Genomic DNA, 17,371 nt, shown 5'->3' with positions numbered 1-17,371 from the left:
AGGAAGATTCCCCAAAATTCGACATTAAAGCAGCCTTCAGCAAAGATCACAGAAACAATTCTGGTAATGTAATCTTTATCTGGTGAGACAGAGAAGGTGGCTGATTTAAAGTTGCATGTTCCAGGTCCCTTGTTATTCTAACAGGCAATCCTAGCAGGAGCTGAACTATTGACACAAGGAATTCTTAGATCTAAAAAGTGCCATTAAACCAAAGGGTAGAATTTCAAGTCTACTTCTGGGAAAACGGCTAGATGATAGTAGAAGTAACAGCACCAGCAGCATGAGCAGCAGCTGTGATAAACACATGTGTAGCACTTGTACATAGTAACTCATTTAATTTTTACTGAATTTCCCAGTTTGATTGCAATGTCTCAGAGGCCTGAGATCATATGGTACTTTGTCAGGGATCCTTCTCCCCCTTCTCAGTCTCTCCTCAACTTCTTCAATCTCTATCCCCAGTTTTATCACCCAAATTCCAGTTGGTTCAAATGCTATTTATTGTGCTTAACCAGTATTTGCGGTCATTTTGGTTCTTCCCCAGGAGATATTTGGCTACCGGACTCAAGGCTGCCGGAAAACTCTCTGTCTTGCTGGATCCATCTTCTCCTTTGGGATCCTCCCTTTGGTGTTTTACTGGAGACCCGCTTGGCACGTGTGGGCAAATTGTGTGCCGTGTTCCTTGCAAGAGGCAGACGTCGTGTTGCTGAAGACAACAGTAAGTGTGTACCTGGCTTTTACCTGGTGACCCTTTTTCCTGGACATCTCATTACAGGATGGCAGTGGGAGATGTGCACCTGGCAAGTTCCATCACAGCCTTGCATTTATTTACCAAGAACTCAATAATTTCTCTATGATAGTATTTCAGAAGAAGACCTACCTCACTGGGTATTCCTTTTAAACTTGTGAGTCTTATGGACATTAGGGCTGAAATAACAATAGGAGTAGCTAAAAGTAATGGGTAATGTGAAATAGTTAAGTCAGGCTACTAGCTACAAAATTTGCATGGATGCTTCCCCTCATGTCCTGATGTATCACACCTACCCCATTTCCCCTGGAGCAACTCTGCAGGAAGAGATTGGGAGAGGTAGGAAGGAGATGGGGAGTACCCCTCTGAGGAGGATGTGGTCTTCTGTCGATTTGAGAGAGCCATGGTCTTTGAGGGAGTGTGTTGCATCCTGAAGATATGCTAGAGTTAAAAAAAAGCAGCCACCTTTTTCTGAGCTCATTGTCTCTCTCTGCTAATACAAGGTACAGGTGTTAGGTGAGTTTCCATGAATTTGCTCAGCTAACACTACCTCCTAACATTCATTACACTTAAGCAACGTCTGTCGTTCATGTTTATGCTGGACTGTCAGCTCCACAAGGGAAGGAATTATTTCTCACTTGCTAATTGTTACATCCCTAGTTCCTGTGTGCTGTAGGGATTCCATAATATGTGGTGGCTGACAGGCTGAGGTGGATATTCCTATTGATGGAAGTCAAAGTACAGTCTTACAAAAAGAACCTTCTCTGGCTGACTAACAACACATCAGCCCAAATGACCCAGAATGACAACCACATTTTGATAAATCAACCTCTGCTGGGCTCTTAGCTTATTTTTATATATAGTAATCTCTCTAAATAAACACACTATTTAATACAGCAAGAGGAGATGTAAGCAACAGTCTTATAACAATGACCCTGGAGGAACCTCCTTCCAAGTTCTACTATTGTTCTCAGGGGGCAATGCTCTTGCTGCAGCAGAAATAACTTCAGGAACAGAAAAGCTTTTCTGCCCTTTCAGAGTGTACCACCAGACTCTTTGGATCTGAGAATGGCTGGCCGGCCAAATTGTACTCTTTGAGATTGCTGGCAGAGTCAAGGCACAAATCGGAATAGGAAGAAATGAGCAAGAAAATGGCAAGGGAAGGGAGGAAAGTGAGAAAACTGGAGGGTAGTGGATAAAGGGAAAGTGAAGAGGAAGAAAAGAGAAAGAAACATCCAGTAAGAGAAATAAACAAGTTGTCACCAACAGGGAATGAATGTGCAGTTTGGGATTCGGAGTCAAGAGGTTTGACTCCTGGTCCTAGCACCCCAAGTATGTTACACCTCAGGAGTGTTACCCAACCTTTCAGGACTCCATTTGGAAAATAGGCTAGAAAAAGCACTCATTCTCGCTTGCATTGATGTGAGAATGAAGTGAGGTTATGTATATGAAAGCCCTTTGCAAACTGTAAAATACATGATCAAAGACCATTTTGAGTGTGTGTGTGTATTATTGCTGAAGCAGCTCAGAGAACTTGCTATATAGAAGAGGCTGTTATACAAAAGAACCTGCTATAGACTAAATGCACCACATAGAATTGTTTGATTGTTTGGATACTGTGTCCTCCCGTTTTTAGTCAGGAGCATTCCTTCCAGGATGGGAGACATAGGGAAGAGGTCCAGTGCCTGTGAATCCCCAGTACTCATTCATCATCCATGCTCAAACAATCATCTCTCCTGGTTGCATGTGGTCAGCTTTGCAACCAGATACATATTGGAAAATTTTAAGAAGACTGGTGCCTTAGGGTACTGTGTTCCATCCTCCTCCTCTTTCTTTGTCTCTTTCAAAGCCGATTAAGCCCCGTTCCCATTTCACTGCCCTCCACAACTAATCAGAGCAGTCTAAACCATCCTCAATCTTTCCTTTTTCATCTTGATTTCAACTTTAATTTTTAATTACCTCCTCTTATGTGTCATTTTAAATGGATTTGCTATGCCAGAGACTCTCCAAATAAATGAGGTTCTAAATTAGTCTTTATGTAATTAGACAAGAACTCAATTATATCAAACATTCTTACTATATGAACCTTAGATAGAAATAAGCTTTGGGCACCAATAGCTTAAAAATCTGAGGCTAGGTTATTTGCATTAAATGACACCTTAAAAATTTTTATTTGAATTGTATTATAATAGCTGGACTATAAGAATTTCCCATTAAGGCTAAAAAGACTCTTACCTGAAAATGTGTTGTATATCTATTTTTCATGTTATTAAAAAATCAGTACTTGGTATTTATCATCAATCTCACACTGGTAAGATTATGGATCATTATCGCAGATACTGATTAGGTAGTCATTTCTTAACATTAAAAAGGGGGGGTGCCATGATGTACTAACTAAAAGTCGTTAGCACTCCGTTTATTTTCAGTTCCCCATCTCTTATTAAGCACTTCTAAGAGTGGGATTTTTCCAAAATATAAGAGTAACTACACTTCTATTTTATAATTTTAAAAGTGGCATTTTATTCATTATTCATCTACTTTTGAATTTTAACTGATATCTGTAGGGTGGCCACATTTCTATGCAAATTACATGATTTACATTCATTGGTGTTTTGAATTCAGATGCTCCTGATGATTTCCATGGTTTTCATCTTTATTATAATTACAGATGCGTTTTTTTTTTCCTTCCCTGTCATATGTCATGTTGTCAAAGACACATGATGTGCAGAGGAGGATGTGAGGATTGGTTAGTAGGCTGAGTCAGGGTGTTTCATTTCAGTGTTTCCGTGGGGAGCATTTCCCCTCAGTTTCACCTAAAGGTGTCATTGCTTGGGGCTTTAGTTTAAAAACTCAGAAATTCTGCAAATCAGCCATGCAGATGGCATCGAGAGTCCACTAGCTCCCCTGGATGCTCTTCAGCCACCGGGGTTTGTATTCACGTGTCTGGATTTCTGACTTATCTCTCCCTTCTCCTCTGCAGCCTGGTCTCTCCAAGCCCCAGGTGCCTCATATCAACACCATTTCCTAAGGGATCCAGACAGTTTTGGTCTGTGCTTTTACTCATAGCATTTCTTCTGCTATTCTTTGTCCTTTTCATTCATTCAGTTATTTATTCATTCATTTAATACTTCCTGAGCACCAATCACATACCACACATTGTTATAGGTGCTGGGAATATAGCTGTAACCAAAACAGATGGAAATCTCTGTCCAGTAGAATGATATTCTGGTGAGGAATCAGCTCATACATGTATGCGCGTGCGCTCACACACACGTATTCGCACATACACATTTTCTATAGAGTGAATATAGAAAGTAGGTGTTCTACTTCTATTTATGAAAGCCTCTCATCCCTCAGCCATCTACCTCCTTCTCCATTGATGATCCATTCTCTGACTCAATTTTGGGGGAATTAATTACCTTCCTTCATTCTCTTTTGGCTCCATATTTTCACTCCTGACTACTATAATGCTTTTTGCAATCTGCCTTGTATTAAAATGCTATTCATTTCATATTTTATAAAACAGCATCTCATTGACTATTTCATATAATTCTCATAACAACCCTGGAAAAAGGGCATTATCACCTGTCTCTATTTTACAGATGAGGATACAGATTATATCTTTGCAGTCTAGTAAACCTAGTAAATGTCACCCAGGCTTTTCCTTTCCCTCTTTCTCTCTCCCTCTTTCCCTCCTCCCCCCCCTTCATAAATTGATAAGCACAGGTTGTGTGCCAGCCATAGTGGTAGCTCATGGGCAGGGGGTAGAGTATAACAGTAGTAAAATCAGGGTTCTTTTTTTAAGATTTATTTATTTATTTACTTATTTATTTATTATAGACATAGAGAGAGAGAGGCAGAGACACAGGAGAAGGGAGAAGCAGGCTCCATGCTGGGAGCCCGATGTGGGACTCGATCCCGGGACTCCAGGATCACGCCCTGGGCCAAAGGCAGGCGCTAAACCTCTGAGCCACCCAGGGATCCCCCAAAATCAGGGTTCTTGACCTCATGAAGTTCATTAGATCACTACACAAATAAATGTGAACATCCAACTGCTATAAGTGCTACTTAGGAAAGGCTCATGGTTATGGTAGGATTGTAAAATAGGGCTTTGACTAAGTCAAGAAAGTCTTTCTTGAGCTCTAAAGGTGATGATGGCTGGTGGGAAGGAGCACATGGGAAACGGTCAGGAAAAGGAAATAGTGTAGACAAAGAACTTGCACCTGTCTTCTGACGCTCTAAATCTTGAGTTTTTTCCCACTATGCTTCATTCCTTTTTTATAGTTTTTTTTTTCTTTTATTAGATTATAGGGTTTTTGAAAACAGTAACTATAGCTTATTTCATTCTTTTTTGGTGACTGAATAATATTCAAATGCATGTGTGTGTGTGTATGTGTGTGTCCCATCTTCCTTATCCATTCATTTATCAATGGACCCTTGGGCTGCTTCCATAGTTTGGCAATTGTAAATAAAGCTTCAATAAACATAGAGGTACCTATATCCTTTCAAATTTGTGTTTTTGTATTTTCTGGTAAGTATTTAGTAGTCCAATTACTGGATCATAGAATAGTTTTATTTTAAATTTTTGAGGAACCTCTATACTGTTTTCCTCAGTGGCTGCGCCAGTTTGCATTCCCACCAACAGTGTATGAAGGTTCCTTTTTCTCCACATTCTCACTAACACTTATTTCTTATGTTTTTGATTTTAGCCATTCTGATATGTGTGAAGTGATATCTCATTATAGTTAATGAGATGTAGATTTGCATTCCCAGATGATGAGTGATGTTGAGCATCTTTTCATGTGTCTATTGGCCATCTGTATGTCTTCTTTGGAAAAATGTCTGTTCATGTCTTCTGCCCATTTTTAAATTGGATTATTTGGTTTTTGAGCATTGAATTTACCAATTCTTTATGTATTTTGGGTACTAGCCCTTTATCAGATATGTTACTTGCAAATATATTTTCTCATTCACTAGGTTGCCTTTCAGTTTTGTTGATTATTTCCTTCACTGTGCGAAGTTTTTTATTTCAATGCAGTCCTAATAGTTTATTTTTGCTTTTATTTCTCTTGCCTCAGGAGACAAATCTAGTAAAAATGTTGCTATGGCTGATGTCAGAGAAATTGCTGCTTGTGCATTCTTCTAGGATTTTTATGGTTTTAGGTCTCACATTTAGGCCATTGATCCATTTTGAATTTATTTTTGTGTATGGTGTGAGAAAGAGGTCCAGTTTCATTCTTTCCATGTAGCTGTCCATTTTCCTAACACTATTTGTTGAAGATATTGTTTTTTTCTCATTGCATATTCTTTCCTCCTTTGTCAAAGATTAATTGACCATATAATTGTGAGTTTATTTCTGGGTTTTCTATTCTGTTCCATTGATCTTTGTGTCTATTTTTCTGCCCGTACCATACAGTTGTGATTACTAACACAGGGCCATTTGTAATGTGATTTATATTCTGTGAGATGTTTGCATGTATGTTGCCTCATTTAGTCTTCTCCGGTACAGATTTCTTTTCCCCCATTTTACAGATAGAAGCATAGAGAGTTCAAAGAAGAGTTCAGGGTCCCATAGCTGTAAGCAGTGAAAGAAAAGCTTCTATCAAGAGCTGAACTGGAGTGGGAACTGGAGATCTTATTGTCCCCTGGCCAGCAAGTAGACTCCACGAGGCAATAGTGTGAAACTGTGGAAGAGTAGAGTCTGGAACCTGAGTGCCTTGGTTTCATTCCCTGTGTTGCTCTTGACCTACTTTGAGTAATGCATTAGCTCACAATGCCATAATAGCATACCACAAACTGGGTGCCTTAAACAACAGAAAGTTATTTTCTCACAGTTCTAGAAGCTAGGGGTTCAAGATCAAAGTGTTGGTAGGATTGGTTTCTGGGGAGATCTTTCTTCTTGTCTTGCAAATGGCCAGCTACCCTCTCTCTGTGTTCACATTAGGACATCACTCTTATGACTCCCTTAATCTTAATTACTTCCTGAAGGCCCTATCTCCAAATGCAGTCATACTGGGGGATGGGGTTCAATTGACTCATTGTCTAAAATATCTGGAAATGCAGTGCTCAGTAAGAAGTAACAAATAAAAAGTCTAAATTGGTTTTACAAAGTGTGTAGTAACCAAGAACCCTGGAATGACTACATGCCAGGCACAGATTTCACCAAAGCACCTTACACCTACAGTCTCATTTGTTTCTCATGACAATGTGGCAGATACGACTGTTAGCCCCACTTAACACAAGAAGAGGAAGTGGAGGGTGACTGGAGAGTGGGTAAATAACTTGCCTGTTATAGATTGAGTTCATCTCCAGATATTTCAGACAATGAGCCAGCTAACTCACTACCCATTCTTCCCTCAGAAAATGTTCATTACAAAATATTCAATCTCTCCAAAAATATATGCTGAATTGTTCAGGATTTCCATTCCCACCCTCAAACATAGATAAAGCCTTTGCTTTGTCATATAACTTTCCTGCTTTGTCCACTCTCTCTACCACCACATCCACTGCCCCTCCCCCATGCCTTTTTTTGGTCAACATATCCCAAGAGTGCTGAGACAATAATTAGGGTGAGACTTATTCAATGTTTAGAACTTTATTTCTTTATTTTATAACTAAATACTACATTCTAGCCAATGTCAACTTTTTTCCAGCTAAGCAACTTTGGGAATATGAGGTCAAGGCATCAAGAGTATCGGTGGGTATAATCAGGAGGGGGAAAGGAAAGAAAAAAGTGATAACTAAATATAGAAAGAATAGTATTTTGCCAAAGTAAAAGGTCTGTAAAGGCAGCACAGCACTTTAGAAAGAACCTGAGAAATATAAGTTATTAGTTTATCCATAAATCTCTAAGTACTAGGAAGAGTTCATGCTTTTTGCATTGCAATCGTATCCATCTCCAAGTGAAAAGTACTGACCTCCTGATATCTCTTTGGAGCTTTGCAATGGGTTACTCTTCTTAAGACAAGCTCGGAAGTACATTTTGTGTGAGCAAACTCCTACACAAGGAGGTCAGTCACAGCATTGGCATGAACTTAGAGTGACCATTACACTACTTTAAAATTCTAACAGATAAGATGTGTATTACAAAAAGTTGTACAAAGATAAGCAAGGTCACTCGCTTTGCGCAAATGTAAAAGTTAGCTTGGCATTTCAAACTTCAGAAATTGTAAGGCCACAGGAAATATAAAATGCCCAGGTTTCCCCCACCCCTACCTTTCTGTCCAGGTCAAACAAAGGTCCCCTGTGCACATTCAGTTCTTTGAAATGCACTCTTGAATTATTTTAAATTCTACTTTAAGAATTCAGGGACTGATCTGGTTAATTCTCTTGCAAAAAAAAGTAGTAAAGCCTGCTCAGTGAGACTTGAGGTGTTAAAAGTCTGGATTTGCCCAGCAAACAGTTTGGATTATTTGCATTACAAAGCAGTTATTTAAAGTGGTAGTTCCTCTGGTGCACTTAAGTCTCTTATGGATCATTAACTGCTTGAGAGAGCTGGGAAACAGAGTGAAGTGGGATAGCCATTTCCAGGTAAAACTGCTTCTTTTTCCAAAAAGACAAATAAATCGAAAGACTCTCAGAGACTCTCACATTTCCTCAAAGGTAAAGTGAGTTCTTATTTACAGAAAGCTCTCAGGAACAACATGTTGAAAATGAGGCACAGAGCCGTAGGCCAGCGAGCATTTGTTGTACTCAGCTACAGGCCAGACCTTAGACCAGGTGCATTATGTATTATTGCATTTAATCCTTCAAGCATACATGAAATGTGGTATTCTCATCCCTACTTCAAGATGCAGAAAATTAGGCTCAGAGACTTACAAGGATTTCAAGATGGTTCAGAACCAAGGTCTGCTAAGGAAGGGGCCTGTGCTTTTTCCATGTTGGACAATATCAAACCAAAAGCTGGGAGAAGGTGATGATGTAATACAGAGTGACTGTCTCACACTGACACACTTCTCCATCCATTTCTTTGCTTGCTTTTTTTTTTTTTTCTTAAAAAGTTGGGTAAATTTCTTTAAAAATATGAATGATTTTACAGTGTTTAACACAGCAATAAATAATAGAAAAGTCAGTGTTATTACCTACTCTAAGAAAAATGGTTATCTCACTACGGTATCTTTACTTAACCTATAGAATTATAGTTTGTGTTATATCGATTGCCTGGATAGCTCAGTTGGTTAAGTGTCAGACACTAGACACTTGATTCTAGTTTAGGTCATAATCTCAGGTAGTGAGATTGAGCCTGGAGTGGGGTTCCCTCTGCCTTGCCCTGCTTGTGTGTGTGTGCACTCTCTCTCTGTCTCTCAAAAAAAAAAAGGAATTATACTTTTCATTATATAGAATTATGGGTTATAGAGCTTGGAGGGTAGAGGGGATGGTAAGAAATAAAGTTAAAGGCAAATATATCCAAACACCTTTATTTAATTATAATACGGCTTATATAATAAGATGGAGGCATATAGATGAATTTTGGTCTCGTATGTACCTAGACTAAGGCATTCAGTTGTTACATTGGATTAACACTGACCTGGGGGAGCTTGGAAGCTCCAGTGTTCTACTTTGCCATTCCATTTTTTAGACATTATAGTCTAGAGGTCTGTTTGCTGTCACACAGGGCCAAAGGGTGACAGCTTGATTTTAGAAATCAGGTTCTCTGATGCCAAAAGAGCAGAGATTATGAGAAACTGGATGCTATTTGTTATATGGTGCAGATTTCAGGGTAATTGTCATCCTACATGAGCCACAGAAACCATGGGCAATGTTGAAACAAAGAGAAAGGAGCCAAGATTTGGAGTGAGAAGACCTGGCTTTAAGTCTTGGTCCTGTCCTTGCTACCTGTACCAGACTGGTCTGGTCTGAGCCTTGCTGTTGGAGCACCTGGAACAGAAGTGCTAAATAAATTTTAACACTTTTTATTATTATTAGATATTCAAACAAAATCCCCTTACAGCAACACTGCCTTTGAAGTGGTCAAAGACAAAGCTGTATGATGCTAAACTATGTCAATGTCAAGATATGTCCTATGGAATTGTCGCCTGTCCCACAGTACCTAAAAGATGTCCCCCAGTTCAGTGGCTCAGCCATTAGAAATTTAGCCATCTTCAGTCATTTTTAGGCCCTGAAGGTAACACCATCCAAATCTGGTTTAATTTGATTTAGATAAATATCTTTTTTTAATGAGGATAACAGCCAAGTCTACTGGTTTTTAGAATTAATCCATTAACTTTCAAATTTCTGTTTTTACCTTTCCTTTCTTCTCCGGTCCTCACCCTTTTCATTTCCTTTTCTTCTCTTCCCTCCTCTTCCCCCTTTTCCTCCATACACCCTTTGCTTTGCTTTCTTCTCTTCTCCCACCCCCACTCTACCTCTCTGTCTCCATCTGTCTCTCAGAAGCTGTGTTAGGCCTGGCTGAGCACAGATACCCATCAGATGCAGTCCCTACCCACAGTCTAAGAAGAGTGATAAGGTTGGACAGGTAAAGGGGAATGCAGCAAGGTAGAATGTGGTAAACATTTCAAGTACCCCGATGGTTTGGGGGAAAGATCACCAAGAGAAATTTGAAAGGTTCCTATGATGTGAACTTTGAGCTGACCCCTAAGAGATGGTTAGAGTCTAGCCATATGAAGGCTTAAAGAGAATAGAGAAGGACGTGTATTCCAAGATAAGGAAGCCAAAAGAGCAAAGCCATGAAGGTGGGCTTCTCTTGAGGAGAATCAATGCAAGAGATTAGCTCCAACAATGAGTGTATCTTCTCTTCTCTGTCCTTTTGCAGCATCAGCTCAGACACTCTTCCCAGCAAACGTGGGTTTGGTGGAGACCATTCCTGGCTCTGACCTGCATTCCTTAGACAACAAATTGTTTCCCAGGGTGGACTTCCTTTGCCATCCTTCCTAGCTCCTGTGGTGTTCCAGTCAGCCTAGTGGATTTTACGCATAGCATTTGCCCATTCAAATAATAACCACAGTTATTGCCATGTCTGTCTCTGAGGTACCATTGTAGTACCTGTTACTTAATCCAGTTCTACTCGCTCTGGTTTTATTCTATGATGAAGTCAGCAGTGAACTTCAAGGGAAGCAGCTTCAGTTAGGCTTATGCAAAAAGGTACCTCTTTCAATCCTAGTCATGCTAACCTTTGGACAGTCACCTCTGGGCACCTGCAGTCCATGCATTCAGTCATGGGCAAACATCCATTCATTCTGTCTCACTGGGCAGGTCACAGTTTTCCACATGGATGAGGATATAAAGGACAATAAAACATGGTTTCTATCTTCCAGATGGTCTGGATGAACTAAGAGAATGCAAGGCAGAAAGTGATTTGGAGCACAAGAGAGGGTGGTTAGGATCTTTGGGAGTCAGTACAATGATAGACCCTACCCCCCACCCCAGCAAGATGGTGTTATAGGGGTTGTCCCAGAAGAGGTAGAATTGAGGTTAAGCCTGGAAACACTGGGATGGTTTGATTGATCTGGTTTCCCCACCCTCAGAGACCAGCAGAAACCCTTTAGAGTGCTTATCTGTTTGCCTTTTTTTTTTTTTTTTTTTTTCTGTGAAATGTTGCATCTGGCTGTGGCCTCATAGCTTGGAGGATACTGGGGATAACTAGCTCTTTTCTGAGACTCTACCTCCCTACCCTTGAGTTTTATTATATATGCCATTATCTCATATTCACACCCAGATTCCTCAGTAAATGATGACAAGCTTTTTCCCTCAAGGCTTTTTATCTACTAGTTTTCAAGGGCATGTAATTTTGTGTAGAAGGTTTATTAACTTCATAAGTTTATAGGATTATGTTACAATGATGTATCCTAGGTTGAATTTTTGCCCAATGACTTATTTTAACTTCATGGGGGTTTTGGTGTCTATTTCCTTAGGATGAATTCCAAACTTACTCATGGAAAAAGATAATGTGGATCTACCTGTCATCATTAAACGGCGCATCTGGTGTCACTCCTGACCACCCTCTCATTACAGATGAGGAGTACGTCATAAATAGAGCCATCAGAAAGCCAGACCTAAAGGTAAGTAAATTGTGGCAACTGCTGATGTTAGAGAAATTTAATCTTTTACCCAAAAAATATAAGTTTAGATCCTTCACCATGCCAATCTTCAACAGTATGCAGAGAACATTATAAAGAATGTGTACTTTGGAGTTAGAACTAAGTTCAAATCTTAGCTTCATCTTTCTAAACTGTATAACCTTGGATCCATTACTAAACTCTATTGAGCCTCTTTCCTCATATATAAAATTATCATGATAATGCCTACCTCCAATGTTCGTTAATGACATTCAGTAAGTTAAGGAATACAAAGATCAATATGGTACCAGGTACATAGTAAATGCTCAGTACACATTAACACTTTGTAGCATCAGGTCCCACATGATAATCTATGAAATAGGGTTTCTCTTACTGTAGAGGTAGTCACCCAGAAACATCCCAGGGGTTTTGCTTATGTCTGCAAAATGATCTTATTTTGAGTTCTGTCATTCAAATGTATTTGGGTTACTCCTTCTTCTCCATATTAAATTAGTACTACTTAGATTATGACTAGGTAACATTCATATTAAAAGCATTTTATAAGACAGACTGTTTTTTCTTAAATTTATGCATGTGTAGACAGCTGTTCAGTTTTATGAGCTCAAGGTCAGTTTTTAAAAATAATAAAAGTCAATTACTGAGCAGTTTATTGTCCATTGTTATCATCCAATTGTCTTAACTACCAAAAATAAAAGAGGTCAAACACCTTCAACTAACAGATTGCATAATCTGTCACATGGTTATTCACCTGGAAAAGTAGACATCCCAAATTGATCTTATGGACCTGACCTCAGATTATTATTGACCTCCAGGTTCTTTAATTGCATCAAACAAATAAGTAGACAATGAGATGAAGAAATGGTCAAATAAACAAAATGTAAAGAAGGTCAGAGGTCTTGAAATGGAAACTCTGGCACCAGGCTTGATATCTTCATTTACCACATATGGCTTAGAGAGTTTGCCTCTCTGAGCCTTGAACTTCTTATTTATAAAATGAGAGCAATAACTCCTTCTGTGCCTGTTTCTCAGGCCATTGTAAACTTAAGATGAAAAGGTAGATATTAAGGTGATTTGTGAACTGTGTGAGTTACATTCATAAAGGACAGAAACTTCATTGAAATTGGAGGAGGTGCCACAGGCTCAGCCATGATAATACTGATGGTGACAGTCAGAAGAGCAACAGTACCAACATGACAACCATTTGGGCCCTTCGGGGAGAGTTTGGAGACATGCGGCAAGGAGCTCTGTCAGGTTTACAGATGCAGGCTAAGAGGAGACTAAGGATCATCATGGGATATCATGCAAAACTAAATCCCAGTGCTTAACCTGTTAAACAGGACACTCACAATGTGTTCCAACAAGAAATGAGGAACAGGAACCCTCGGCAGGGGCAAGCTTCCTGGTTCTGAGCAGAAAGATGAGTCACCCCACAGCATACCCTTGATGTCCTAATTACTATTTCCTGGTATGAAGTTCCAGGAAATGTGCAAGTAAACTCCTCCCCCCCCCCCATGCAAATTTTGTGCTTAATATTCTCTTACCAGCATCCAGAGCCTCTGAAGGGTATGAGGGAGGCAGAGCAACTCCAGGCTGAGATGATTCTTGCTAGGAAAATGTAAGGATATTTGAAAGGTGTATGATGGGGTCATTCTTCTCACTCTGTGAGGAATGGCCTCAAGAAATTATCAGGAGATAATAGAACTTTCTATTTTCTGGCCTGAGGTAAAATTTACCGGCCACCTCTTATTCCCCATCATTGCTGCCTTCACCTGCTGATGTTCTGTGTCTATTATGTTTTATAAGCTTCTCAGTCTCAGTCTGTGCCTTCATGTCCTTTGGATTTAGGTTCCCTCATGGAGCAGGAGCCTCATTTTCTCCCACAGCTTGTCCTTTAAAAATGTTCTAACTTAGATTTTTGAACCTATGGAATTAAAAAGGGGGCAACCCTCACTTTATACAGCTTGAAACCTGCCAACAATGGGATTATCCAGACCTTCTGAGACTAGCATGAACATCATGCCCCTTGAGAGACTGGACTTTGGGAGCCAGTTGGGTTTGAGTTCAAATTCAACCCCTGCTTCTTAATAAGTGTGATAGTGGGTAAATGATTAAATCAAAATGAACCTCAAGGATGAAGTGAAGGTGAAAGTAACCCCTGTCCTGCCAGAAGATGATGAAAAAGACTAGAGACCAGAGAGAATGTATAAAAAGCCCCCCAAGTACTCAACAGGCAGTAGCTATGAGTACAGTCCAGCTCTGCTTGCAGAACTGCAGGGACTGAACAGGGATGGCAGGTGTAAGGCAAGAAGCGTGAGATCCCTACATGGGCCATGACTACCTTCATACCCTCTTTCCTTCCTTCAACTTGAAGCTTGTGAAGAAAGAATCACTCCCAGCAGCGGTGCACTTCCAATTTTATACATTGAAAATAAATTGGAAAATAGGATTTATTTTTTTGAAGTTATTTTGCAACCTATCTTGCTGAAATAAATCAATTCTGTAAAATAAAACATCTAGCATTTAACACTCTTACCAGGTAACTATGTATATATGTATATGTGCGCGTGCACCTGTGTGCACGTATATCTTTATTGAACAATGTTAAGCTTCATTTAGTGTAACTCAGATCTTGAAGCTTAGGAATTTAACCTTTATTTGTAGTTGTCATGTGGTTGTACAAAGCATTCATTCACTTATTTACTAAAAAAAAATGTATAGAATATTTACTGATGTTTCAGCTATATGCTCTTTCCACGTCTAGAATTGAACGATTATGTGGACCATACTATCTATGGGTATAGATACATACTCGGAAAAGCTGCAGTGGAAATTAGAGATGATCTGCTCAGTTGCCTCAGTTTATTCATAGGGAAACTAAGGTATAGAGAAATTTACTCGAATTTCTCAAGGACACAATTATCAGAGTAGCTATAAAAGGAAGAACACTGTTTCTTAACTTTGACTGTACATTTGAACTATCTGAGGAAAATTTAAGAATATTTATGGCCAGGTTGCACCCTTGACAAATAAAATCAGAATCTCTTGGGAGCCGGACCCAGGCATTAGTATTTTTTTTAAAGATTTTATTTATTTATTCATAGAGAAACAGAGAGAGAGAAAGGCAGAGACACAGGCAGAGGGAGAAGAAGGCTCCATGCAGAGAGCCTGATGTGGGACTCATCCAGGGTCTCCAGGATCACACCCTGGGCTGCAGGCGGCGCTAAACCACTGCACCGCTACACCACCAGGGCTGCCTGGCATTAGTATTTTTTAAAGCTTCACAATTAATTCCAATGGACAAAATGAGATTATAACCGTTGCTCCATAACAGTATGACAGTCTTGCTGTATCTCCTTGTGCTTAGTTGATAACCAGTTAATGGAGAATCAGATTTGCATATAAAATTGCTTAAAGGAACCAGAAACAAGAATGCATAGTTGCCATTACCCTTAATCCTACCTTTTCTTTTCACTGCCCACACCCTCAGACCCTCACTTCCTGGAGCACATTTTCTTGCAATAGCCTCCTCACTGTTTTCTAGAACCTGCTGCCTGCCTAATCTTTGTCATTGTGTCTTCTATAGTTTTCTCTGCAAGTCCATTGCCTACAAGAAAAAGTCCTAGATACCTCATCCTAGCATTTAAGGCTGTACACTCTGATCTTTATTTATCTTTCCAGCCTCATTCTCAGTCTGCAGTCAAAATGCCCACTCATTTGCCCCTCCCCACAACTAACTTGTGGCACAACTAACTTGTGCATAATCTTTTTGAAATGCCATTTTCCCTTCTCATCTGAGCAAAAGTCTTCCAACCTTTCAAGGCCACAGCTCAGATATCATCTCCTTTATGATGCCTTCGGTCATCTGCCCTCTCTCTATTTTAATACTGTAAATTTTACTTTATTATATTTTTCTTTGACACATATATGCTTGGCTGTATGGTATAGTTTTCTCTCTTTTTAAAAAGATGTTTGTTTGTTTATTTATTTATTTATTTATTTATTTATTTATTTATTTATTTATTTATTTATTTAAAGAGAGAGAGAGACAACATGAGCACTAGTGGGAGGGGCAGAAGGAAAGGGAAAGAAAATCTCAAGCAGACTCCACGCTCAGCATAGAGCTCAATTCGGAGCTCCATCTCACGACCCTGAGATCAGGGCCCTGAGATCAGAACCTGAGCTGAAAACAAGAGTTGACCACTTAACATTTTCTTCCCTTGTTGGGTTATCAAATAGTGGAATGCTAAGACTGAGTTTTATTCATATGCTTATCCAAATAGTAGGCCTATGATATATGTCAACTGAAGTTACACTTCTAATAAAGAGTGCCATTTGTGTATTAGGGAAGGTTGGGGTAATTTAGGAAAGGATAATCGTAATAAGTATTTTAGGGCTCTGTCTTTGCTCCTTCCACGGATACTTCTTTAGCCACTAAACTTCTATGTATTTACTGATCATTATACTAGAGACTTTCTTAGTACATTTCTTTTGCAGGTGAGATGCATAAAAGTGCAGAAAATAAGATATGTTTGGAACAACTTAGAAGGACAGTTCCAAAAAATTGGGTAAGTTGTTTTGGCAGTTTCATCAAAAAGAGAGAAATTTATCTCAAAAACATTATTTCTAAATATGTCTTTCTCATTATTATTATTTCAGCTGTTTGGAAGACTGGCTCAGTTCTGCCAAGATACACCTAAAATTTGGATCAGGTCTAACAAAAGAAGAACAAGAGATTAGGTACTATACCTACTGTTATCTATATCAGCTCAAAAGGACAGTTGCCATTAGCCAAACAGAGAGCCAGTCAATATCAGAAAACCTTATAATGCTCTGTTCAGTATTGTTAAATGCATGTACATACATTATCTCACTTCATCAGGGCAGCCTTGTGGGGGAGGTAGAAAAAATATCCTTATCATCCCAATATAATGCATGAGGCTCACAGAGGTTTAATGGCTTGAACGAGGTCACACAGATGGGAAGTGATAGAAGAAGAGCTGAGTCTCATACTCTGACTGGTTTAATTCTCTTTCTACTCTGTACAATGCTTCTCAAGGTTATAATAATGAGGTTGAGCCAGTTTTGATTGTAATCAGGAAATATATATTATACTAAGATAACATAGTTGAATAATAATTGTAGAGCAGCAGAAAGTATTGTGTGAGACCTGCAGCTCCATGATTCCAAGTCAGTTAGTTCCTGGGCAGAGGAGCAAGGCTTCGGAAGGGCACAGTATTGAATTTAAGAGTCTATCAATAATTCACTGTGTGGTTTTGGGCAAGTAACTTCTCATCCCTGGGATTTGGTTGCCTAATTGTTAACAAGAGAAGGATTCTGTAAAGGATTCTTAGGCCCTGCTGGTCCTAAGTTTCTATGATTCTTACATTCTCCTCCAGCCCCTTTTCCGTTAATTGAAGGGACCTGCATCAGCATCACCTAAAAGCTTGTTAGAAATGCAGAATTGTAGACCACACATCATCCTTGTTGAATCAAAATCTTCACATTAACAAGTCATGAAGTCATCTGTATGAATACTAAAGTTCATAAGGCACTGTTATGTTCCAGAGACACTGTTCTAATATATTTGGCC

General features: G+C 39.3%; 1 protein-coding gene across 7 annotated transcripts in view; it reads left to right on the top strand.

The window, feature by feature from the left end:
- The window catches only part of ATP13A4 (ATPase 13A4), a 112,021-nt gene that overhangs the window by 29,531 nt on the left and 65,119 nt on the right, over window positions 1-17,371 (top strand). For all 7 annotated transcript variants that reach the window (XR_005383916.1, XR_005383915.1, XM_038583725.1 and 4 more), the window contains 4 exons: window positions 542-715; window positions 11,617-11,763; window positions 16,276-16,346; window positions 16,438-16,518. Coding sequence is in view for 5 of the 7 variants with exons in the window: in XM_038583725.1 (XP_038439653.1) it covers window positions 542-715; window positions 11,617-11,763; window positions 16,276-16,346; window positions 16,438-16,518 (473 nt within the window). In the remaining 2 variants the exon portion in view is untranslated. The remainder of the gene's footprint in view (window positions 1-541; window positions 716-11,616; window positions 11,764-16,275; window positions 16,347-16,437; window positions 16,519-17,371) is intronic.

The sequence above is a fragment of the Canis lupus genome, chromosome 34 (genome assembly GCF_011100685.1).
Source record: "Canis lupus familiaris isolate Mischka breed German Shepherd chromosome 34, alternate assembly UU_Cfam_GSD_1.0, whole genome shotgun sequence".
Classification (NCBI taxonomy): Eukaryota; Metazoa; Chordata; class Mammalia; order Carnivora; family Canidae; genus Canis; species Canis lupus.
This window is presented reverse-complemented; position numbering and strand designations above follow the sequence as displayed.